The 26,174-nt window shown below is 40.5% G+C and overlaps 1 protein-coding gene across 7 annotated transcripts in view; it reads left to right on the top strand.

The window, feature by feature from the left end:
- Nucleotides 1-26,174, top strand: part of SBF2 (SET binding factor 2) — a 571,331-nt gene that overhangs the window by 511,527 nt on the left and 33,630 nt on the right. For 6 of the 7 annotated variants that reach the window (XM_075129406.1, XM_048852731.2, XM_048852730.2 and 3 more), the window contains 4 exons: nt 2,725-2,909; nt 6,148-6,324; nt 13,144-13,245; nt 14,495-14,680. In XM_075129406.1, coding sequence (XP_074985507.1) covers nt 2,725-2,909; nt 6,148-6,324; nt 13,144-13,245; nt 14,495-14,680 — 650 coding nt within the window. Of the gene's footprint in view, nt 1-2,724; nt 2,910-6,147; nt 6,325-13,143; nt 13,246-14,494; nt 14,681-23,618; nt 25,277-26,174 lie in introns of those variants that run through there. The other variant, XM_075129407.1, reaches the window with a different exon arrangement.

Here is a 26,174-nt window from a genome sequence, read left to right as displayed (position 1 = left end):
TACAATTTAGCAAATTTTACATTAACATTTGTACTGTCTAGTACAGAATGGCCTCCAGATTTTAAATATCCCTTTTAAAATCTATTAATCCTTGCCAAAAAATTAACAGAAAACCATTCCCCAAAATAGCATTTGCTACTTTTACTATTCAGTAGCAGAATAACTTAAGAAATATTATTATCCAGTCTGTGAACTTTCCTGCCAACATCATCAATAAAGTTGATGAACAGAGAGGTAATGGCTTCTGCCGAACTAGAAATACGTAAAAACATAATGTATACCGAATGAAGAAAGCCATATCTTCTAAGAGTCTACTACAAATAATAAGGTACAAAAATTAGATACCAAATAGAATAGAAAGTCATTAACTTTGTCTTTTTAATCACTGTTACCCATCACTGGTAAACGTACTAGTCTGCATGTATTTGTAATTGGCTCTGTGGCTTTTGATGTGCCACAAGCTATAATCACGGCCTGCTTTGACATTTGCAAAATAGGACTGATATCCAAAGAGATTTTTCTAGTATATAGTCTCTGTGTCCATCTTCTTTGTGGGAATTTACAACCTTTTATACAAAAAATGAACAACAGTTTATTTCTATTATTAGATGACTACTGTGATTCTTTCCTGAGTAATGAAAACTTCATTATTATTATTTCAGTTATATATTAGATATGGAACAAAAGCTAACATTAAAGATAATCATTGAATAAGTGAGATGCTTCATACAACTAGCTTTTTATGAAGGAGGACTGTTATCAACTTTAAGTTCCTAACAAACCCTTCTCATTTGTTCCTACTGTTTGTTCACATCTAAAGCTGTGAGCCAGACAAGCAGACAGACTATGCTGTACAAAAAGGCAAGTCCCTGTCTGAGATTTCTCTACAGTATTATTGTTTGACTAGAAGTACTGTGCTATTTTAAAAAAAAACTCTGACCTGTTTCAGATATCTCAGTGGGATCTCATCACTATCTACAGTTTTTATCATTTTATTTATACAGGAAGCCTCAGCTACTACATAGTATTAGGTTTTAGTGAGGACTTTTTTCCTTCTTTTTTATTCTTTATATCTCAGGGCCAAGATTTTCAAAGATGACTAGGTATTTTCAATTCCTCAGTTTTTAAGTGCTCTGCTTCATAGATTTATAAGCAAGAAGGGACCGTTACGATTATCAAATCTGACCTACTGCATAAGATAGACCATAGAATTCACCCGATAACTTGAACTCCAAACTTCAGACACTGTAAGGGGATTGAATATTCAGAAAGTGCTGAGTTACCCGCCTTCTGAAAATTAGATGCCTTTAAGTTGTCTCAGGTTGCAAAAATTGAGGCATTCAGAATTACTAGTCGTTTTTTAAAAATCTTGTCCCAGATATCTAGCTTGGTTGATTGAGGCACAGAATCACATAAATTAGCGAGAGAAAATATTTATTAGGTTATCTAGTCCGTCTCTCTGCCAATGCAAGATTGATCACTGCTGTATATTTACTGCTGCTTTCTTATATGGAGGTGATATGGTTTGTTGAAGGCCCCACAGTGAACTAAAGAGAGAATTGAAATATGATCCCAGGATCTTCTAGGCACCACCATCACCTTTGCTCTAACCACTAGACCAGTGGTTCTCAACCAGGTTTCAGGGGGGTCTCCAAGCAGGGCCAGCATTAGACTCACTGGGGCCTAGGGCAGAAAGCCAAAGCCCCACCACATGGGACTGAAGTCCAGGTCCCTGAGCCCCGCCACCCGGGGCTGAAGCTGAAAACTGAGCAGTGTAGCTTCGTGGGGGCCCTGGGCAATTGCCCTGCTTGCTACCCCTACTGCCAGCCTTGGCTTTTAGATTCAGAAAAACCAGTTATTGTGGCACAGGTGGGCCATGGAGTTTTTATAGCATATTGGGAGGGCCTCGGAAGAAAAAGATTGAGAACCTCCACACTAGACCATTCGAACATCTGTCAAAATGTAATTGTGGGGCATATGCCCAAAACAAGGGACGTGCTTAAAATCATTGTAGGCCTGAATATTTAAATACTAAGCTTCATAAGATAATCCATGATTGTGGCTTTAAATACTGTAATTATTATTATTCAAGCTCAAATATGGAATAACATCAGGAAGTTTAATATTTTGATTGCTTATGCTGATATTTTAATTACAGTAAGTAGTAATGGGGCACTCTGTTATTTCATATGAGGTACTTTCAGTTGTTGAGGAAAAACCTTATGTGATAGCAGGCTATTCCTAGTAGATAAGCTCCCAAAACAATAGGCCTGAAGCAAGGAAAGCTATAGAAATTTGCGCATAGTACTGAAAAGATCACTTAGCACTTTCATTAAATGCATATTAATTATCTGAAAATTGTAATTCATCTCAGAACCATGTATAGATTTTTATAGCAAACACTATTAATACAGTACAATGTTTATCAGTCTGTAGAGTATTAAATGTTCAACTAGTTTTGATCAGTATGTCACATTGTATTACTGTACTGTAGTTTAATTGGGAGAATTTGGAGAATTTTAATTGTGTAATTATTCCAATGTGGGATTATTTCTTTCCAGTACATGATATTTGTTCCATTCTATAAATAATCCAAATGATATGTGCAAACACCTTACTTTCAAAAGTATACTTAGGTATGCATGCTTCGGTGTGTATATTCTACAAAACTTCATTTGTATGAGAGAGAGAGATTGTTTTGTAATATTTTTAATCTTTGTAAAGGTGTATGGGCAAGTCTTCGTTCTAGCAATCGATTTGTCAGCACTCAAGCGCCATTCATTGATGTCGGTGCAAGACTAGCAGGGAAAGATAACACAGCATCATACAATAACAGTTCATTTTTGCAAAACCAGCTTCTGAAACGCCAAGCTGCCCTCTACATATTTGGAGAAAAATCTCAGTTAAGGGTAATGTCTATCTTGCTTATGCATTAAAAGAATTTTTGTTTGGTTGGGTTTAGTTGTTTTAATAGATAAATAACAAAAGGATGTTCAAGATACAACAGATGGGTAACTTTTCTAAACGTGTAAACTCTCATAGAGATTCTGAATAGTATTGGCTATGCAGACACATATCCACATTTTTATTGTCTTGTTATGTATAAGGTTGCTGTGTACAATTAATATTTAATTAGTATTAATATTTAATGCAATATAACCCAGCACAAGATAAGGTAATCCAAAGTGTATTGTCAGTGATGCAGTTCACCACAGAGTGACTTATTTCCCTGTGTGTTCATTTATATTTTAGAATCATTAAGGGTCAGACTCAAACTCAGACAAGTTGGGAGATTTTGAAATACAAAGTAAAGCTGACATAGAGGAAAGCTGATAAATTTCAAAATAGCCTACTTTGGGAGTATGCACAATGTTGGAGGAATGGAAAGCTTTGCATGAAAAAGCAGAAAATTCCACTAGTATCCCCAGAAATCTGAGGCAGACAATAATGTTTGGAAGATCTAGCTAGTGCCACCTTTCTGGAAGCTACAAACCTCCACCTGCATATTTTTCATCCATACTTTTCATCATGAATGTAACTCAGGCACCCTCACTTAAACACATACGGTATATCACTCTACATCTCCTTCACCTTGATGACAATTCACTTTCCTTTGTACTGTCCCTGCTTTCCATTCATTAACTTGTATACCAGCATGCAGTCCAGTGCGTTCAATAATAAAGCTAAAAAATTAATGCCAGTGAGGAAAGCCATTTTTTAGCTTTGGAAAAAAGTTTTGCTGTTCTGATATTGAGATTTTATGGTTTTTTTTCTTTTTAAAGTACATTTTAAAAAGACAAAATCATGAAAATTATAGACTGGCCGTTGACTATAGTAAGCAGTCATGACACACTATACATAAACAGATATAATTATTATAAGAAGCAATATAGCATGATATTAAAGTAAATCTGAGAACTAAAGTGCATCCCATGGTATATAAAATCACTTAACTTAAAAGATTATTTATGTTGAATTATCTTTTAGACATGACATGAGCCATATATTTCTTCAGATTTTGGATCTTTAGGACATCCGCTACATGTTCTTTTAATATTGAAGCTCACAGAAACAGTGGTCCTGATTTTAATGTCCTACAGTGATTAATAGATTATGGTGGCCCAACTGTCATTTATCTGTATCTGTGAATAGAGAGCTGTTTGACTTTGGCTTTTTAATTTAAAAAACACCATACTTTTACTGTTGGTCAAATTTATCCTTGGGGTTTGAAGTGTTTGCTGAGCTTTTGTTGGTTACTTGCAAAATATTGTAGAAGCTGCCAGGGCCATAGTAAAGTTAACTGAGTAATTGATGCCATTTCTAATGTTAGTTTCCCTGAGAATCTGCTTTATTCCATTAAATAAAGCATTAGTTTGGTTAGGTTAGCAAAAAAATGAGAAAAAATGGCCAGTGTGTTTCATTTTCTTTGCTCTCCACTCAGGATCATTATATTATCATTACAATTTAGCAGCATAAAGACAAGCCAGATCCTCAGATGGTGTAAAATAGCCAAGTTCCATTGACTTTACAGTGGAGCTGTAACAATTTACACCATCTGATGAGTTAGCCTAATGGGTCTAGGTTTCTCATTTTCACAGCTTTTTCAGCCTGACACCCTGTGAGACCTCTCTATTTATCAAGTGTAGAGAGTTGCAGGCCCTATTTTAGGTGTGTCAGAGCAGCTTCTAAAGAAAATTAATCAGACTTTTCCTTTCCAGGCCTTCAGTATTGTCTATTCAGTAAAAGTTATTTCTTCTAGTTGTATTTTCCAGGTCCTCATAATTCTCCAGTCTGTTTTTCAGCGAGATAATTTCACTCATAAAGTCATTAGTTTCAGTACCACTTTTTGGTAATTCATTTTCAAAGTATGGTATTTAACATCAGGCACCCCTCTGAAAAGGCCACAGATATCTTCTGATATTGTATCAAGTCTGAGTCTCAGATATTCTTTCAGTTCTGCTACATGTTGAGCTAAGCTTTGTGTAGATGCAGCTACCTCGATGAAGTGAGCTGTAGCTCACAAAAGCTTATGCTCAAATAAATTTGTTAGTCTCTAAGGTGCCACAAGTACTCCTTTTTTTTCAGCTTGCAATGATTATTTAGGGGAGTCAGCTGCCCTGTATCTTTTGTTATTTTATTTTTTTACCACAGGAATCCATCTTTAGTTCTTCTTACTTTATTCAGGAAGTTAGTTTTAGCTTGACAGAAACTGTGTTTTCTTGTCTGTTTAAAAAAAATGGTTTCAAATGAACTGGTGTGGAATGAGATAAAAAATGAGGTAGCCTTCTTACCAATATGTCCCACTCCCCAACCCTAAGCTTTATTACTCACACAGTTTAGATTATATTGAGAGAGAATTGTGGTGTGAGTGCAGGACTAGGACCTAGGAACTTCTGAATAGTAATTCTGCTTTGGTCTCTTTGTAGCCTTTGACAAAGAAAATGTCTTTTCTTTAAGTTCCCCATCAGTTATTTGAAGCTGGAAAGTGCTTTATAAATACCAATTACTGTTATTGCAGATGTGCCCTGTACCCACACACTACAGGTCTTGGGCTTTTCTATTAGAAGAGTCCAAGAAGAGTAGATAATCTTGCATACCATCGGCTAGAATACCTAGACATATCACTTCTAACAGACAATCATCTACCATTAAATTCCCTTGTGTTTGGTGATTTAAGTCAAAACCTTCAATTGAACTTAATAAATAAAAAGTATTAATTGCCCATTCTGATTGAAACAATTACTTTATAATCAAGCATCAAGTTCATATTTATCAAATAATAATTTTATTTTTTAATGATACTGTACCTGTTCACAGAAGTCCAATGTCATTTCAAAAGAGTTAGGAAGGTCTACTAAATGCCAACCTTATTTTACTATTCACATAGAATAGAATAGAAGTATTTAACATCCATTTTTATTGCGGGTGGTGGATGGGGGAAGTATATTTTGGTATCTTTTGCAAGAGTGTTGTAAGAATCATTTTGTACTAGGCAGTTTCTTATGGGAAAAAATGAAATGTAAATTGTGTTTGGAAATTCTTAGCATTAAAGCAATCTCTTTGAAAGCATCTTTTCTCGCATAGATACTTTGCATGAAAAATATGCTTTTCCAATGAATAATGTGTCATTGTCTTATTCATCCACAGGGCTTCAAACTTGATCTTGCTTTGAATTGTGAATTTGTTGCTGTTGAGTTCAGTGACATCCGACAGGTGAAAACTAGTTTTAAAAAGATGATGGGGGTTTGTGTTCCCAGTACTATTCCTACAGATTCTGAAGTAACGTTCCTTAAGGCACTTGGTGAATCAGAGTGGTTCCCACAGGTAATTCATATGGTAGATGCTTCTAAAAATTTATATGTAGTACTGTTTACCCAGAATAAATTCTGATCTCTGCTGACAGAGAAATGTGTGTTGTTCTAACCAACAAACCTTTCTCTTTGTTCCTTGTAATTCCATTGCATGAAATCAGTTATAGCATTATACGGACATTAACTATTATTTTAATACAGCATTAGGAGTTATTGATGTGAGATATATTTGACAACTAGACAGTGTAATTCATTATTCCTTATAATGTGGAACAAAATGCCAAATACAAATTCGCTTTTTTACTGTCTGTATTAATTTTTATGGCCTTGATTGCACACACTTTAATTCTTCTGTTTCCCATTAAAGTTAGATAAAAATATAAAGGTAGAACAATGAGGTAACTTTGCAAGATGAATAATAAATTGGCAATTTTATTTTAAAACTCATACACCCGTTCTTCATATATCATCACATCTCATCGTTGTGTGCTAACGCTGCATTTCTGTATATACCTTCATTTAATAGATAAACTATTCTATCTGTGAGCTATTAATAGTCAAACATGGAGAAGCTCTCATATAAAAGTCCTTCAGTGCAACTGATATTTTGAGAAATTCTCTACTAATCTCTCCCTTTCCTTCATCCTCCTACACACACACTCACAGAGATTAACCAAATAAAAATATGATTAGGGATGTCTTTTACGGGATTCAAGTGAGTGGGGATGTGGTAAATTAAGCACTTTGTAAATCATAATAAGTATGAACATTTTTGGACAACTAGATGTTATGTTGAGAAGCTGTTGTTGAACAAATACTCTTAAAAATATAATAAAACATGATAGATCATTTTTGTTATGATAGCCTCTCAAGGAGAACACATGCTCTAAACAGACAAAGAGTGAATAATGCAGTAACTCTGGAAATTACACACCAAGGCCCATATTTTTGCCTGTTCTGTGTAGCAGTGCAGGGCGGATGCCTTACACCTCCTTACTCCATTGTGTTTTTGCACTGTGCCAGCACTTCCAGTGTATGGGAGATAGTTGGCTTCATAGAGCTGCTGTGTCCACCCCCTTGCTCAGATGGGTGAAAATGTGGGAGGGGTGGAGCCTTGACTCCTCCTCCCTGCCAACATGCTCAGTAGCATAGTTACACCAGCATATTGGGGTGCATATGCAGTACATTGGGTGTAGATTTGTCAGAGCATGTTCCCTCCTTGAAGAAGCAGGGGGATTGTGGGAGTCACAATGTCCCTACAGCAGTGCTCCAGGTGCACAACAACGATGTGCTTTCCTTGCTTTGGACTAGATCATAATGTCACACATTACCCTAATTCAGTATTAAGACATTTTCATGGTGCTAAACCAAAATAATATACAGTATGGTTATAAATACAAATTGGAAAGCTAATGTGAGTTTATATTTAATTTTCCATTTTTAGACCATGCCTATGAGAAAACTCAGATCTTTATCCTGTAGATTTGTTTTTAGTATACAGGATTTTCCTCTGCTGGAGAAGAGAGAAATAAATTACACAGTTTGTGTTTTAATCCTGTTTAAAAAGGTTTGAATGCTTCTTTAAATGGAAGTACATACATAAATAAGAAAAAATGAAGGGTACTACAGTATTTTATTAAGTTAGCATAATGCACATTAGATTCAAATTAAGAAATTTAAAGTAATAATGTTGTGCTTTCATTTAAAAGTATTCTGCTTGCCGTGTGGCTCCTTTAATTTGAAAGATAACGTAGGCTTCCATACAGCTACCCTGCTGCTTATTATTTGATGGGCTGTTCAATTGTATCTATTACAAGTCTCAGTTGCAATTGCAATTATTTTCTAAATCCTTAATGACTATGTGAGCATTGTAAAAAGTTGGGCATTCAAAATGAGGATGAATATACCTTTTAATCCTCTTTGAGTGATTCCATACATCTGTTCCACTGTAGGTATGTGCACAGGTGTGGAGAGTTTTTCCTAGCAGTACCTATGGGCGGTCATGTATGCATCCTGCCTTCCCTTGTGCCCAGAGCCAACGTGTAAAGGATGAAGCTACCCCCCTCAGTTCCTTCTTTCTTTCGGCAGTTGGACATTGTTGTTATTCATTTAGTACACCCTCTTGTCGTTATAGAAAACAAAAATCCTGCATATACTTTGTTATAGTTCATAGTGTTTAGTGTTTAGTTCATCCATTTGGACTTTTCTTTATTTTATTTAATTTTGTTTCAATATTCTAATTGTACTAGTTTGTCCAAGCAAACTTTGTCTCAGTAGTAGTAGAAGGGCTTATGCTAAGATCTCCTGGCTTCAAACCTTGGTCCAGGTGTCACAGGCGATGCTCATCAATAACCCTCACTCTCACTGTTTGAGATGCTTGGCTGAGGGCCACATAAGGGACCAGTGTCCAGTCTGCCACAGATTTAAATCAAGGATGAAGAAGCAGAGAGAAGTGCATCTTCGATACTATTGCCACTCTTTGCCTGGCATCTTTGCTCTCTTCAAGGGAGCTCATTCAGCACTCTTTCAACGAGTGCTCCCCCCCAGCCTTGCCATCTGACACAGACAGAGATCTTCACCAGAGCCATCTCCAAGGAAGCACAAGTGCTCAGGACACCCTTGACCTCTCAAACCTCAAAAGACTGCTTCAGCTACCTTTGAGTCCTCAGTACCAGACTCCTTGTTGGCAGGAGTAAGCTACTCTGGTACCAAATGTAGATCATGCCCTCTGGATAGACTCAGCCTGGGACCATCTCATAGTGGCTGTCATAGACTGGAGTTGTTGGCTCCAGTACCTACCATGGAGATAGACTGCTGCTTCAGGGACTTGTGAAGGATCTGGCACTGCTTCTGAGTGTCATACAACTTCCTCTCTTAGGGCAGGTCTATGCTACTGCTTGAGTCAATGTAACTTACATTGCTCATGGGTGTGAAAAAGCCACCCCCCTGAGCGATGCAGGTTACAGCACCTAAGTGCTGTCTACACCAGTGCTATGTCAGCGGGAAACATACGTCAACCTCTCGCAGAGGTGGAGCAATTATGCCAACAGGAGAGCGCTCTCCCATTGACATAGAGTGTCTTTACTAGATGCGCTACAGCGGTGCAGTTGCATCGATGTAGTGCTTTTAGGGTAGACCTGCCCTTAGTATCAACAATGCCAGAGGCCTTTGCAGCTGCCTTTCAGTACTGGATTCCCCATTTACTCTAGGGGAACGTCCTCTATCAGTACCAGTGCAAACTGGGCAGACTTTGGCACTGGCATTGGTGTCTGCTTCAACACCCGTGGTCTCAGGGATGGTACCATCTTGTCAGTATTGTCAACAATGGTATTTAGGCCTCTGATACGTATTCAACAACACTTGGTACCAAGAGCTAGGAAGACACCAATACTGCCACCAGTTCTGTTATCTTGGTGCAGATCTTGGTACCAGTCTCCAATGACTCTTCCCAGTACTGCTCCACCCTCGCCTTCAGAGTACTTACACTCCTCATCAGAGTCAGAAGTGGGTTCTTACACTTCCCACTGTAAAGAGTCCAGGGTGTCATTGAGAACCTGATCCCGCTTTTAGGTATTCAGATGGAGGAAAACCTTCACAAACTTGTTTATATTGTACACACAACTACAAGCAGGGAAGGGAGCCCTCCCTGTAAGCTAGGCAATAATGCAGCCTATTAAGTCACTCTAGCAAACTTAATTCTCTGTACCCCTTGTAGCCAAGCATACCCAATGAAATATGAGGTTCCTTCCCAAGGTTTTGAACAGTTTTATTTACATCCTGTACCAGATTCACTGGTGGTAGCTGGAGTAAATGAAAAACATTGCCAAAGTCAAGCTAAGCTACCCCAAAAGAAAAGGATGCAAAAAAGCTACACTTCTTTAGAAGGAAGGTTTATTCAGCTGCTGATTACAACTTAGAATTGTCAGGCACCATGCCCTGTTGGCCTGGTATGACTATTAGACTTGGGAGGCAATGTCTAAATTTATAAATAAGTTGCCAGAAGACTCTAGGGATGAATTCCAAGCCATCTTAGCGGAAGGTCATCTGGTCTCTCGATTGGCCCTGAAGGCTTCCTTGGAAGCAGCAGACTCTGCTGTGAGCATCATGATGATGGCAGTAACCATGCACTATTCATCCTCATTACAGTCTAGATGCAACCACAGAGCACAGAGGAGGAGGCCTCCTCCTTCTACTTCCTCACTTGCTTTTTCCAGGCAGCCTCGGGCCTTGGAGCAGCATGTTTGACTCCTCTGTCAAGAACAGCATATCTACCAGTTCGGATCTCCCTGTTCCTTTCCCTTCCCTTCCAAATTTGATCAGTTATCTCTCTATTCCGACATCCAGATTCTTAATAAAGATATTAAACAACACCAGACCCAGAACAGATTCCTGTGGGATCCCACTTGAGACCCCCTCCAATCTGACATCTTTCCATTAATAGTTACTCTTTGTTTGCAGTTGTTTAACCAATTATGTATCCACTTTCTGGTAGTTCTGCTGAGCCTGCATTTCTCCAGCTTACTTATCATCATGTCACACGGGACTGTGTCAAAAGCCTTGCTGAAGTCCAGGTATATTATGTCTACCACATTCTCCCTATTGATCAAACCAGTTACCCTGTCAAAGAAGGAAATCAATTTGGTTTGGCATGATTTGTTCTTAGTAAATCCATGCTGGCTGCTAGTGATCACCCCTTCATCCTTCAGGTAGTCATAAATTGAATGTTTTATACATTGATACCTGGGAAGCTACTAGAGCAAAGTCAGGCTGACCGGTCTGTAGTTCCCTGGCTCCTCCTTTTTCCCCTTTTTTAAATGTTCCTATTGTTAACAGTTGTAGAGTGGTGATATGGTCCTCTGTACATACCTTTGCTAGCCATTATGCAATTACTGCAGCATCACAGCATGATATGAATGTGGGGAAAGGAGTCCTACAGCCCCTTTTCAGAAGAGACTCCTAGCCTCACCTCCATTGAGAAACAACTTGGAGTTACCTACAGTGGAATACACAATCACTCAAAGAAGAAAAATGGTTACTTACCTTCTTGTAACTTGTTCTCAAAATGTGTTTTATATGTCCATTCCACAACCCATCCTTTCCCCCAACTCATCAGAGTCTATCATCTAAGTTTCTGGTATGAAAAAAAATAAAGGAGGGGTAGGGCTGCTCTACCCGTTATATCCCTGGGCTCCAATCAAAGGGAAGCCAAGATGCATGTGTAGCTGCCCCTACAGGTACTGCTAGGGAAAACTCTCCATCACCCATGCATGAGATACATACACACTTACAGTGGAATAGACATACAACGCATCTCAAACAACAATTACAAGGAGGTAAGTAACAGTTTTGCATTTCTGTATCATAAGTATTTTAAATACTTCTGTAGTATATGTATTTTTCCCTCTTACATCTTGTAGTAACAAAATAAATACTATTTAATAAAGGCTCAGAAGACTGGTAGAAAGATGAATTTTCTAAAGTTATATCCTTGTTTGGGAGTCTCTAAGGCAGACTCTGTCTTTCACTTCCTTTCTCCACCTTCACTCTGTTCTCCCTGAGTCCTTTCTCTTGTACTCTCCTTTTGCAGCTGATTCTTTTTTTGTTTTTTTTCATCCATGAACCTAGATTTGTCTTATATTGTGTCTTTGCACCTACATTGCTTTCTTCCCTGTAACAGTGTCAACATCTTTTCCATTCCTCACTTTCAAGCTTTGAGACTTTTCACTGTTAATTTTAACCTTGTTTGGGTTGTGTCCAATACTACATGCAATTGGTTTCTTTCTACTGTTGAAAACTGAAATAGCCATGTTCGGCCTACATTAAAGCTGCTTACACAAGTATGTTCTACTGTGACGTTTGATCTTGGATTACCATACAAATGGTAGAAACTGAAAACAGAGATTTTTCTCATTTTTAGGAATAAAATTGTTATGCATCACATCAGTCAGGAAAATGTTCACAAAATATGAGCTTGATAACAAGAAAGAGACTTCAGTCCTACAAACACTCTTCAGCACACATGTAATTATAATCCCATAAGAAGTCACACTGAAATCAATAGGACGGTTCATGCGGGTAAAGTTACAACTGTGCGTAAGTGTTTGTAGAGCTAGTACCATAATGAATACTTGAGCATATACTTGCCTGCATCCCAGCCAGCCTGGCCAAAAACAAAATATAAGAGGGAGAAGATTTGATCTATTTCCATAAGACAGAAACTTGCTTTCTAAATGAAAAAATTTGAAATTCTGAAGAGTTTGAACAGTCGACATTCTCTGTAGATATTGTTAAAGACAGGTTAACTCACCAGTTACGTACCCAGTAAAATAGATACTTAAATATTTGGTTACCATTTATTCAATACTCAAAGTACACTCACCTGCAGAAAAAACAGCACATGTCCAACTTCTTTGAATATTAACATTTGACAGACAGTGGATTTGTTAAATATGCGTGATCAGAGATTCCACACAATTTAATAAAATCACTAGAAGTATGATATAGGTAGTATAAAGATGCTTACTCAATAATATGGTAACATTCTGTTAAATAGAATTATGATGATTATATTACTGTATGTTTCACTGATACAATGATTATTGTTTTGTCTCTGATATTTACCTGGCAAGGATTTGTAAACCTTTTAAACTTCCTAAATAAATAAATGGCTTAATATTTATTTATTAATATATATAACATGCATTTAATATATTTAATATTTATAGTTTAAATCATCAATGGTATGGTATGATATAAATCTATAAGAATTTGGCAATATTAACAGATGAATTCTGCACTCTTAGTATGTTACTAATTTTTTTATATTATGTAGCTTCACAGGATAATGCAATTGGGAGTGGTCATATCAGAGCTCCTTGAGAATGGTTCTTCAGTTATGGTTTGTTTGGAAGATGGTTGGGATATTACTGCACAGGTAAGCTGCTATTACAAAAATTTGTGAATGGTGGGGGCTAGTAAACACCAGGCATTAGGTTTTGGCCAAGTAGCTGTAATTTTCTTATAACTTTAAACAGCAAATTCCTAAACGCAACCTGTCCTGGCAGCAGGGAAAAGGCAAGGGCTACCTGATCTGTCACTCTTCATCCATTTTGATTTTCAAATCCAGAACAAGCAGTCAAAACGTATGCTTTCACCCAAGGTCTTGATGGCCCTGCACAATTCAAGGGCCTAACCAAGGTCTGCAGCCCTGTGCAGACTACTTCATGAGGAAAGGCTAAAATTCACGACTAGAAATTGCTTAACTTCGTGGCTGAAACACATTTTGACACACGAGGTGAGTTGATGGGCATTATGCCCTTAGCTCTACCACTGTGTGTTCGAGAGACTCTTTGCCATGTACACACACAGTTCCGACCCTGTAGCATCTGCTTCCAGGACAAATTACCAAAGTATAGATCTTGTGAAACAAACCAGGCATTAAATGAAAAGCAACAGCTGAGCTCATTCAGTGAGTAGATTGTGCCTGTGTAAATGCATCATAATCCAAAAGGTACATACAGCAAATCAATAATTCCATCAAATCGTTTGAGAACCTGACACATAACTCATAGCTCCGTACAAACAAAAGCACAATTGAAACTTAACACCGTCTACTCAGCCATTTTTAAATTATAAGGGAGGAGTGGAGGGATAGATGTATAGACAGAGCAGGAAGAGACCCATTTCTGCCCAGTGCTGTCTTTTAACCACCACCTAATGGCTGATAAAGGAAGGGCTGCAGGTAACATGGCATCACTCCAGAGGGTATAGTCGACCACCTTCCAGGTCCTTTTCTGCAATCCTCTGCCAGCTGAGATGGCCAGCACCCATTTTCTAAATGTTTGTCATTTTTGTCTGTTGATAATGTTTTTAATTTAAATTTGGTAAACAGCGTAGTGATTTCCAAATTCAGTAATCACTTGAATTTGCTTTTTTCCCCCAAATTCAGTAAAACCTCACTTTAGTTGAAGCTCTTTTGTATGAAACTTGCTCTTATCCAATTTTGGATTATTTCTGCCTTTGTAAATCACTTATCTAGTAACTTCCCCAGTTATTTATAACTTAATTTATTTTAATGCTTTTGATGCCTTGCAGTATTTCATAAAAACAAGTTTAGAACATTTCAGTTTGTTGAACATGATATATCTAATATTAATGCCAGTGCACTCTGTTTTGTGATCTAGGTGGTGTCTCTAGTGCAATTACTCAGTGATCCATTCTACAGGACACTTGAAGGCTTCCGAATGTTAGTGGAAAAAGAGTGGCTCTCTTTTGGTCATAAGTTCAATCAGCGTAGTAATGTGACCCTCAATTGTCAGGGTAGTGGATTTGCTCCCATTTTCTTACAGTTCCTGGACTGTGTGCACCAGGTAAGAATAACAAATCTGTGCCTATTCAGTGTTTAGAAAATGGATGCGTAAGGCCATCATTGTGGAGCTATTAATAAATAATGCATTGAAAAAGAAATAGGGACTTTCCCTTCACTCTTACGAGAGAAGATTGCCCTTTTTGCAGGAAAGAGAGGGAAAATAGTGAAGCTATTGGTAGAAAGATAGAACATATATTGTCCCTGCTAAATAGTAGTAGCTGGTATTGTGGATCATATAAGGTGATTTACAGAGGGATTTCAAATAGAAGCTCTGTGAGTTAGAGGCAAGCTTCCGAGTTTATATTTACTGAGCAGGTGCAGAGAGTACATTCATTTTCTACAAAGAGAATGGCAGCATATGCGGCAGCCAACTCTTCTCTTTCCAGGTAACTCTGGGGAGACTATTCACTCCATCAGTTTTGGAAGCAGAAGAAGCTTATACAGTAACTCCTCACTTAACGTCCTCCCACTTAATGTTGTTTCCAAGTTACGTCACTACTCCATTCGGAAACATACTCGTTTAAAGTTGTGCAATGCTTCCTTATAACGTTGTTTGGCTGCCTGCTCTGTCCACTGCTTGTAGGATTCTGTGGAAGAGTAGCGACTTTACAAGGGAGCATTGCACAAGTTCCTCTTCTCTACCTCCCTCCCAGCATTTCCCCCACTGCCAAACAGCTGTTTGGCGGCACTTAGGACTTTCTGGGAGGGAGGGAGCAGGGAAGCTCCACATCTCCGCTCCCCCCCTCCCTCCCAGAAAGTCCTAAGAACTGGGAGGGAGGCAAGGGCGGATTTACCAGTAAACACAGGGTGCCCAGCACACACACACCCGCGGTGGGGAGGGGGCGTGCTGGGCAGGGGAGCAAGGGGGAGGTGCAGGTGGCATTCCAAAAGGGGCTTTAGAGTTGCAGCCCCGGGGCTGCCCTTAACCCAGGGCCCTGTGTTCCGGGTGGCCCTGCCTGGCCGGGGGGGGGAACAGCTCCCAGAATCGCAGCCATGGAGTTACTGTACAATAATTATAGAGTTGGTGGTTTTTCAGTAAAACTTCAGTCTGTTACAGTTAGTGGGGGGAGCATTCTCTCTTATCTCCCTCCAGTCTGTTACTTCATTTCTGCTTCATGCTAAGGTCCACAGATCTATTACAATTGTACTTCAGCCAGCTTGCGTCTTTTGGGGCAAAACCAGACTTGTCAGTCACTGACAGCAGGGAAATGCCCCATGTCCTGAAGTTCCTTTACTTTTTTCTGCTTCGGGTGGCCGGCAGCTCAGCCAGCCCATCCTGCTGCAGAGCTTTTCTGAGGGAAATTCCAGTTTTTATTTCAAATTTTAGTCTACATTTCAGCTCAGTAATGTGCCTATCTCATTCCCAGCTGTGTTCCAGGACTGTATTTGATTTTTTGGGGCTGCTACAGGCTTCATGAAGTGAGCTAGGCTGAGAAAAGCCAGAGACAAAAGGAAGGGTCTGTGTCTCCTGCTGCCCCTTAACAAGTATCTCACTGGGGAGCTCAACCAGTTCTGTGGGCAGGACGCATTTTCTCTCTCTCTCAGCCCCATCTAGGTGGGGTCATCTGCCCCCTTCCGCAAGCAGGAGAGAAAGCAAGAAAGATTCAAGAAGCTGATCTGCTAGACAAGAGGCAACTCAGGTCAAACAGGGTTACCTCAGCCCCCTTCTCGATCCAGCAGCAAAGGAGACAAGAAGGCAGGCAGGATTTGAAAAGAACTTGGCTCTGAGGCATCCCTTCCTCCCCCATCACAGCCCAGATGCAGCCAATGCTAGAAATTTCTGTAAGGCGGGGGTTCTCAATCCTTTTCTTCTTGAGGGCCCCTCCCCCCAACATGCTATAAAACCTCCACGGCCCACCTGTGTCACAACAACTGATTTTCTCCATATAAAAGCCCCATGCCACAGGGAGCCCCATGAACTTAACCTGCTCAGACTTCGGCTTCTGCCCCAGGTGGTGGGGCTCAGGGGCTCGAGCTTCAGCCCCATCCCGTGGGGCTTTGGCTTTCTGCCCTGGGCCCCAGTGAGTCTGATGCTGGCCCTGTTTGACGGACCCCCTTAAAACTGCTCACGGCCCCCCCAGGGGGCCTGGGACCTCTGGTTGAGAACCACTGCTGTAAAGCATTTTGGGGCTACATGTTTAATTTGAAAGACATTACAGAAAACAAGGCCCTGAGCCTGCAACCACTTCTGCCCCAGGACAATGTCATTCCTGTGCTCAGCCCCAGCTGGGAACATTGCCAGGATCGGGGCCTCACGTTTCACTGTGATAATTACCGACTGGCCCAACTGCCCACCTGGGCTACTCGTGTGAGGCCCGAGCCTGCTGTGCGGCCCCGCGGGCAGCTCAGGGTTGGAGGGCAGGGTGAGGAGGGCCAGCAGGACTTCGCCTTTCAGGGGCCGGTTCCAGCCTGCTGTGGGGGGGAGGGGTGCTGGGAGCAGGGGCTGGCCCAGCTTGGGGCTGCTTTATGCGAGGGGTTAGGGAGAGGTGGAGCGGGGCGCGCACGATCCTCAGCCTGCAGCTGCCCAGGGCTCAATCACTTCCTATTGCCCCAGAGGGCGCAGCCCTGCCCCGTGCCGCTGGGCCTGGTTGGCTGCCAGCAGCGGAGAGGGGTGGAGTGATGCGAGCTGCAGCAGGACCAGCAGGGGACGGGGCGGCTGGGGCGCAGTGGCCTGGGGGCAGGCTGGCCATGGGGGGGCTCAAAGAGGAGCTGCTCAGGGCCATCTGGCACACCTTCACCGCCCTGGACCTGGACCAGAGCGACAAGGTCTCCAAGTCCCAGCTCAAGGCATATGCGGGAGGGAGCCTAGGGGTGTCAGCTGGGCTGGGGGGCAAGTGTCCTCCGCCCCACCCCGGGGCTGTCCCTCTCCCTGCCTGTTCAGGCAGGGCTGCTGCTAGCGAGGGATCCCGGGCATGGGGCAATAGCAGGGGCTTTGCAGGCTCCCGCCCCAGGGCTTCCAGGCTGTGATTCCTTCCTTCTCTCTCCACCCACTGAGAGAGCGAGAGGAAGGAAGCAGCTTGTGACCATCCCTGGGTTGCTGCTGCTGGGGAAGCAAAATCAGCAGCCTCAGTCTTTTGTTCCTGCTCTTCACAGGGGTGGGGATGGAGAGCAGGAGCCTGGGAGCCTCCTGCAAAGCCCTGGGACAGTTGCCTCAGAGAGCCTTGGTGCTTTGGCTCCATTGTGGCACTGCTGGATACTCCAGTCAGGACAGCGTCAGTCACATTGACGCTCTCTTGGGATGGCCCCAAAATGGTGGGGCTCACTTTGAACATGGAAGGGGGGGTGGGTCTGGAAACGTTCTATCTGGATACTCACTTGGACTGTCCTGGAGATAGTACCCTGGTGTCCATCTTTGCCACCATATAACTCTGTAAAGTCACTTGGCGCCTCCCCTAAAACCTGCTCGCAGCCCCCCAGGGGGCCCCGGACCCCTGGTAGAGAACCACTTCTGTAAGGGGATTTTGGGCCCAGCTTTCTGGTTGTGCTGCCCCTCTGTAACAGACCTTCCCTTTCAGGATGGCTACCCATATACTGAGCCAATACATCCCGTGGGGAAACAGAACTATCTGGCCCATGTGAATCCCATGCTGTAGGCTGGGGTAGAACTTCTGGGGAGCCCACCCCTTGGGCCCAAGGCCAGTTTCTTCCTTGAGAGACTCAAAAGGGGTGGCATAGACCAATGGCTTTTCCAGTTCCTTTCCACCACTCCCAGCCTGGGACAGAACCCTTAGCTGTGCATAGCCTTTCCAGTGTTACTGCTCAAACTTCGGCTCTGAAAATAGTTTTGTAAATCTTTTTTCTTAGATAGTTTGGGATTTGGGGGGTTCCCTCCCTTTGTCCTCCCACCATTTGGTATGCCCAAGGTTTCAAGCTTCAAGCCCTGTCTGTCATGTCTCTGGTTCTTTCTGATTAGTGACCCTTGCTAGAGCTGCCTGTATTACCTTGAGGAATCGCACATTCCTTAAAAAAGTGATATTTGTTGCTCGTTTCCCCTTGTACTAGGCAGTCTCAAGAGTTCAGATATTTAATGGAGATGTCCTTGAAGCCCCAGTCTAATCCTGCCCCCCTCCTGATCCCCATCTCACTGACATGAGCCTCCTGGTAGTATCCCACTGGCACCAGTGCTCTCTAGCTGGAAATCCTCCAGCAGACCCAAGGACTCCACTAAATGGAGGCATGAGGAGGGTAAAGATAAACACCCTCATTAAAAGAGGGACAAACCACTCCATACATCGTCTAAGAAAAAGCCTGCTTCTCCTCTTCTCTGTGCCACAAGTTGGGTTCAACCCAGAGCTCACAGGAAGCATGGATTAGTATCAACAGAACTGGGAGTTACCACCATTCCGAAGCCATCTATGACAGGGGCAGGAGTGACCCTTGCACCGCACAAGGGAACTTTCACTGTCCGCACTGATGATACTGCACAGTACAAATACTGCTGCATCCAAACTCACACTGATGGATCCATCCATATCCAAGATTCCTGCCAGCTCTCCTCTCGTTAGGCCTTGATATACCCTTCTCAAGGATCTGGTGATATACACACATCCCAGATCACCAGTTTTTCTGACCCAATTCTATCCTTGCACCATCAGCACATCATTTACCAATCCTGAGCAACAGTCATGCCAAAAGTGCTCCAACGCCATCAGTATCTTATTCGCCCATTCCTGCCTCTGGCCGTATGGTCTTAAAACACATGGTACCATCAGATCCACCAATAGTCAAACAACCCTTACTCCAGTGGTTCAGAAACAAGACTTGATCCCAGAGAGGGCTTCCAGAGCCTCCTGGATGCCTCCAAGTCCTCATAACCCAAACTGTTGGGCTAGTGACCAATGGTACTCCCCTCCTTGCTGCCTTATTGTTACGATCCCACCCACTGGCCATACTGGGGCTCCTGTGATCTGTACTTTTGGGCCGCAGACTATGAGACCCCGGCACTGCTTTCAACAAAGATCACCTCCCAAACAGGAGCAGGAGCAACTGATACAGGATTCAACTGATAAAGAATTAAAGAAGGGTAATATAATTAATGCCAATCAACATGGGGTTATCAGAAAATAAATCCTGTCAAACTAACACATCGCTTTTGATGAGATTACAAATTGGTTGATAAAGGTAATAGCATTGATGTAATATACTTAGACTTCCTTAAGACATGTGACTTGGTACTGCATGATATTTTGATTAAAAATCTAGAGAGATATAAAATTAACATGGCACACATTAAATGGAATAAAAGTTGGATAACCAATAGATCTTGAAGTGTAATTGTAAATGGGGAATCATCACTGAATGGGTGTTTCTTTAGTGGGGGCCTGTAGGGATCAGTTCTTTTGTCCCTGTGCTATGTAACATTTGTATCAATGACCTGTAAGAAAACAGAAGATCACTGATAAAATATTCAGTTGATACAAAAATTGGGGGAATGATTTAAAAAAAAAAAAAAAAAAGAGGATAGGTCACTGATACAGAGCAATCTGGGTTACTTGGTAAATTGGGCACAAGCAAACAACATGTTTTAATATGTAAATGTATACATGTAGGAACAAGAATTTAGGCCATATTTACAGGATAGGCAACTCTATCCTAGATAATCAGCTGAATATGAGCTCCCAGTGCAATGCTGTAGCCAAAAGGGCTAGTACAATCCTTGGATGAATAAATGGGAATATTGACTAGGAGTAGAGAGGTTACTTTAGCTCTGTATTTGGCACTCATGTGACCACAGCCGAAATACTGTGTCCAGTTCTGGTGTCTACAATTGAAGAAGGATGCTGATAAATTGGAGAGGGTTCAGAGAAGAGCCAGGAGAATGATTAAAGGATTAGAAAACATGCCTTATAGTGATAGACGCAAGGAGTCCCATCTATTTAGCTTAACAAAGTGTTGGCTAAGGGATGACTTGATTACAGTCTTCAAGTACCTACATGGAGAATAAATATTTGATAATGGGCTCTTCAGTCTAGCACAAAAAGGTATGACACAATCCAATGGCTGCAAGTTAAAGCTAGCCAAAGTCAGCCTGGAAATAACACATACATTTTTATCAGTGAGGGTAATTAACCATTTGAACAATTTACCAAAGGTCATAGCAGAGTCTCCATCACTAGAAATTTTTAAATCAAGACTAAATGTTTCTCTAAAAGATCTGCTCTAGAAATTATTTTGGGGAAGTTCTAAGGCCTGGGTTATACAGGAGGTCAGACTAGATCAGTGGCTCTCAACCTTTGCGGACTAGTGTACCCCTTTCAGGAGTCTGATTTGTCTTGCATACCCCCAAGTTACACCTCACTTAAAAACTACTTGCTTACAAAATCAGACATAAAAAGAAGTGTCACAGCACACTATTACTGGAAAATTGCTTACTTTCTAATTTTCCCCATATAATTATAAAAATCAGTTGTCATATAAATATTGTACTTACATTTCAGTGTATAGTATACAGAACAGTATAAACAAGTCATTGTCTGTATGAAATGTTAGTTTGTCCTGACTTCGCTCGTGCTTTTATATAGCCTGTTGCAAAACTAGGCAAATATCTAGATGAGTTGATGTACTTCCTGGAAGACCTCTGCATACTCCCCAGGAGTACGTGTACCCTGGGTTGAGACCCACTGGACTAGATTATCACAATAGTCCCTTTTGGCTTTGGAATTGTGAATCTACATAAACAAACAAGGAGAAGCAAAGTCCAGCCCATTCTGCAGGGAAGCAATCAAGTTCTGAAACTGATGCATTCAGCATCAAATTATCCTTTCAACCGTGCACCTTTTAGGAGTAATATAACTCCCTGGTGGACCGCCTAAGGAGGCATTTTCACAAGGATCATGAGTGAGAACTCTGCTCTTCGGTGGTGCAGTATATTTTACAACAGTGGGGATTCCCATCCTGGGATATCTTTGCAATCCAAGGAAACAAGAAGTGCCCAGCCTACTGCTCTTGAGTTATCCAGGGGCACAATTCAAGCGGGAATGTTTTCCTGGTACAGTGGTTGGACCCATTGATTTATGCCTTCTCTCCCATCCCCCTACTACTTTGTGTCCTCAGGAAGATCAAGCAGGACAAGGCAACTGTAATTTTGATAGTATCATGGTGGCCAAGGCAATTGTGGTTCACCACTGACGTATGGACGGTCTCTTGCCTATACAAATACTTACAACTGTTTCTAAACCTGCTGTCTCAGAATAGAGGCAGGACCATCCATCCCAACTGTAGATCCCTCCATCTGGTGGCCTGTTTTTTGGATGGACAATGAATTTAGAGAGATCCTGTTCACAAGAAGTCCAATCTTGTGACCTGAACCTGGTGCTAACTGCACTCATGAACCTGCCATTTGAGCCCTTGACCTCCTGCTCCCTCCTACACCTGTCTATGAAAGGGGCCTTGCTAATGGCAAACAGCTTTGCTGGAGGAGAAGGGGAGCTCAGGGCCCTTATGGTGGACCCTCCTTACACAGTGTTTCACAAGGATAAAATATCCTGAGATTGCATCCCAAGTTTCTCACAAAGATACCTTATGAATTTCACCTAAACAAAATTGTTCACTTGTCTGTCTTCTAGTCCAAGTCTCATGATAACAGGGAAGACAGGAAATTCCACTCCCTAGACATACAAAGAGCTCTAGACTTCTACTTACACAGGACAAAGCCCTTTTGGAAGTCTCTGAGATTGTTCATCTCCATAATCAAGAGGATAAAGGGGTAAGCAGTCTCTTCTCAAACATTCTCTAAATGGATTTCCAGCTACATCCTCCTATGCTATGTGTTTATGGAGGTGCCGCCTCCTCAGATGGTCAGGGTTCATTCAACTAGATCCCAAGCTGCCTCAGTAGTATCCCTACAAGTTATTCTCCTCTTGAAGATCTGCAGAGTACCAACTAGGGCAGCATTCACACTTTTACTAAACATTATGCCCTGCTTCAAGTTTCTGCCGAGGATGCTTCCTTTGGTACAATCGGTGCAGAACACTTCCTCGTGCCCTCCTCCTCAACATGCACTGCTGGGGACTCATCAACAGTGAATACCCATAGGGACCAGCACTTGAAAAAGAAAAGTTACTTACTTTATAGTAACTGGAGTTCCTTGAGGTGTGTGGCCCCTGTGGGTATTGCATGACCCACCCTCCTTCCCCTCTGCTCGGTTTCTCACTTGATTCACTGTAGAAAGGAACTGGAGTGGCGGTTGGTTCACACCATCCCTTATACTCTCAGTTCAGAGTACAAGGAGGTGTAGGATGTAGGCATGGACCAACAAACACTGCGATTGAAATATTTTCCATTCTCAGATGCATGGTGCACATCCCCATCCACAATTAATACCCATCAGGACCATGCATCTCAAAGAACTCCAGGTACTATAAGGTAAGTAACCTTCCTTCCCACCAGGAGTGCTTTATTGTGGATGTATTAGAGTGTCAAAGTAAAAAAGTCACGTCTCTGTAGTACAACATTCTCAGCATATTCAAGAAAATGAAGTTTTGTAAACATCGCAAATGCTTCATTAGGGCATCAACCTTATTCCAACCCTGCAAGTCATAAAATACCTTGGAATCTCATTTTGCCCCTTGCTGCATTACCCAGTTTGAGCCTCCACAGGAGATGATGTTATATGTCCTATGTATTAGAGTAGGCTTCCCAGTAGCTACTATCTACAATCAAATAAGGTTTTTAAATTTGAAGTTGGGAACCTTCTCAAATGACCCACTATTGTACTTTTAATTCAGACACATACTTCTCCCAACTGTGATAGCATTAATTCCCTATGGAAATCCAAGACATATTCTTCTTTTAGTTAAGCAGTATTTAGGAGCACAAGCAATCTCAGGTCAGAGCAGTCAGGACTCCAGTACTGAGATCTGCTAGATAGCCATTTGTTCACCAAATTCTGCATATTGGTCATCCAATCTTAGCCAGTGCCATTTCCTTTCTTTTGGCAGATGTATTCTCCACACCTTAATGCCCAGAGGAAGATGTATATTACAGGCAAGGCCAGTAACACTTGCTATTATTAACAGAGTGTGTATATTTATTTATGTAATTATAATGTGCCTTTTTTTGAATGTCCATATTTAATGATCCTGTTTCCCACCTTGGAAAGCGACAGCTATGAAAATCCCAAAGTAAGGGATCTGTGGACCTTAGCACAAAGAATAGAAAAATTTATCCATGCTTACCTGAAAATTTCCTTTCTTCACGTAATAAGGTCCACAGATCAGTCTCATCCTGCAGAAAACCAGATCATCCAGAATAGAGATGGAAATTGATATCCAAGGATTTAAGTTCGTAATCATTGGTAGACTTTATTATGCTCTGCAGTAGGAGAAATGGATGTTTTTCCTCCAAGTATGTAACACCATCTGTAATTAAAAAAAATAGATTTGAATTATTCTGGCCAGGGAAGTTGTCTCAACTAGAGGGAACTTCATGTTCTCCTGTTGCTAGTGACTGAGAGGTCTGGTTCTGCCCCTAAGCTGTAAGCAGGATGAAGTACCCATTGTAGCACATATGTGGACCTTATTATTCAAAAAAAGGAATTTTTCAGGCAAGCATTGATAAAGTTTCCTATTCTGCCCATCTTTTCTGAATGCAGTGTTGTTGTAGCATTGTTGACTCAGGATATTAGAGAGACAAGGTAGATGAGGTAGTATCTTCAACTTCTGTTGGTGAGAGAGACAAGCTTTCAGGCTTACACCAAGCTCTTCTTCAGCTCTAAAGGTAGTCTCTCTCACCAACAGAAGTTGTTCCAATAAAAGATATTACCTCACCCACCTTTTCTCTCATCTTTTTTGGCCAATTTAAGTTTTTCTATTATACTCTAAACTACATTTTTCTCTGTAAAATCAACTATTTATTTTTTCTAGGATAAGCCATTCAGTTACCAGAATTAATGTTTGTATGGTATCCTTTAAAAAATAAGAGTAAATTATCTATTTGTTTTTGCATTATCTAGTGAGTATCATTTAGAAAAAACTTAGCTTTATAACTAATGTGAGGGTATTTTTAAAATACAGTAGCAGCTTCCCATACGTGGTACTGTGTATTTAAATCTTTCTTACCTATTTTTTGTTTAGTAAGTGATACAAGCTATTAATATTTTGAACACACACACACTTTACACAATAAGCTGTATTTCTTGCCTTTTACCTTAGTGTTTAGTCTGTGCAATAATATTATACACCTCTTAGTCTCCGCTTAGCAAAAGGTTGTAGGCTAAGTATATGATATAGTATCATAACTATGAATAAATTATCTAGGAGTAGTTCATAAAAGTTTCTGAAGATAGTCTTTTAGCCCATTATGATATGTTATTGACTTAACAAATTCTAACAATATTGTTACAGTTTTCAAGGGTATGATTTTTGAAAGTCATCCAAATTAATATGTATGCTTACATAGAAATTTGTCATGAAGAATCTGATCCTAAATATTTGTACTATGGTGTTTCTATGAGCAGTGCCCTATGTTAGTTTGTGTGCAACGAGATATATTATTATTATATATTATAATCAAGACCAGAATTTGATCCTAAAATTTGATATGTTACAATCTGATATTCAAATATCCCATAAATAAAAGTGAGGACGTTTGGTCTCTCTTTAAATCTCTTTTTTTTTTAACCATTCGTTTCAGTTTTAACATCTTGAGTGCAAAAAAACTTTAGAGCCAATGTGCATAAATTTGTCAGTTGTTCAATGAAAGTTACATAGAAAACATATGAAACAGTGATTCCTAAATTAGAACTGCATCATCTTTTAAAAAGTCATTGTTTATGCCAGTATCTCCAGGTGTCAGCTAAATTATTGATGCTAAATCATTGTTTCACAATAGAAACATCTGGCAGATAGTCTCATTGCTTCTAAGATGATGGGGTGGGTTAAAATGAAGTCATTACAGGAAGCTCTCCTTATTTTACACTTCAGTTATATCTATTTGGTATTTTGATAAATATAGCTCAACTGTATACTGAACAAATGATGCTCCAGAATTTAAATAAAATTCTCCATCAATTTTAGGGCCCAACCCTGCAAAGAGTTACATATGTGAAATACTTTATTTACATTAGTAGTTACAATGAACTCAGTATGACTACTCCCATGAAGTTACTCAGCTGTTCATGTGTTTGCAACAACAGTCTCTTAGTGATTACTAGTTATTCTATAGGGTATTTCACAATTTTTTTTATTATTTAAATCAAATTAATATTTATTTTTATTGGAATTACAAAACTAAAAGATATTATAAAACTGGAAATCTACAAAAGAATATTCTGAAGAGAACTGAGTAAATTCTAGAACGTCAGGAGTCTTTATTCTAGTCTTTATTTTAGTAACAGTATCAGAAACATCTGCATGTTTACTTAGCCAATTTAGATATTCATTATATATGTATTATCATTTAGGGTGGGATTTACAAAGGAATCTAATGGTGCTAAAAACTCAATCCCTGATTTACATTTTTGGGTCGCTTATGTGAAAATTGCATCATTGTTAACC

This window comes from Caretta caretta, chromosome 6 (assembly GCF_965140235.1).
Source record: "Caretta caretta isolate rCarCar2 chromosome 6, rCarCar1.hap1, whole genome shotgun sequence".
NCBI classification, from domain to species: domain Eukaryota; kingdom Metazoa; phylum Chordata; order Testudines; family Cheloniidae; genus Caretta; species Caretta caretta.
This window is presented reverse-complemented; position numbering and strand designations above follow the sequence as displayed.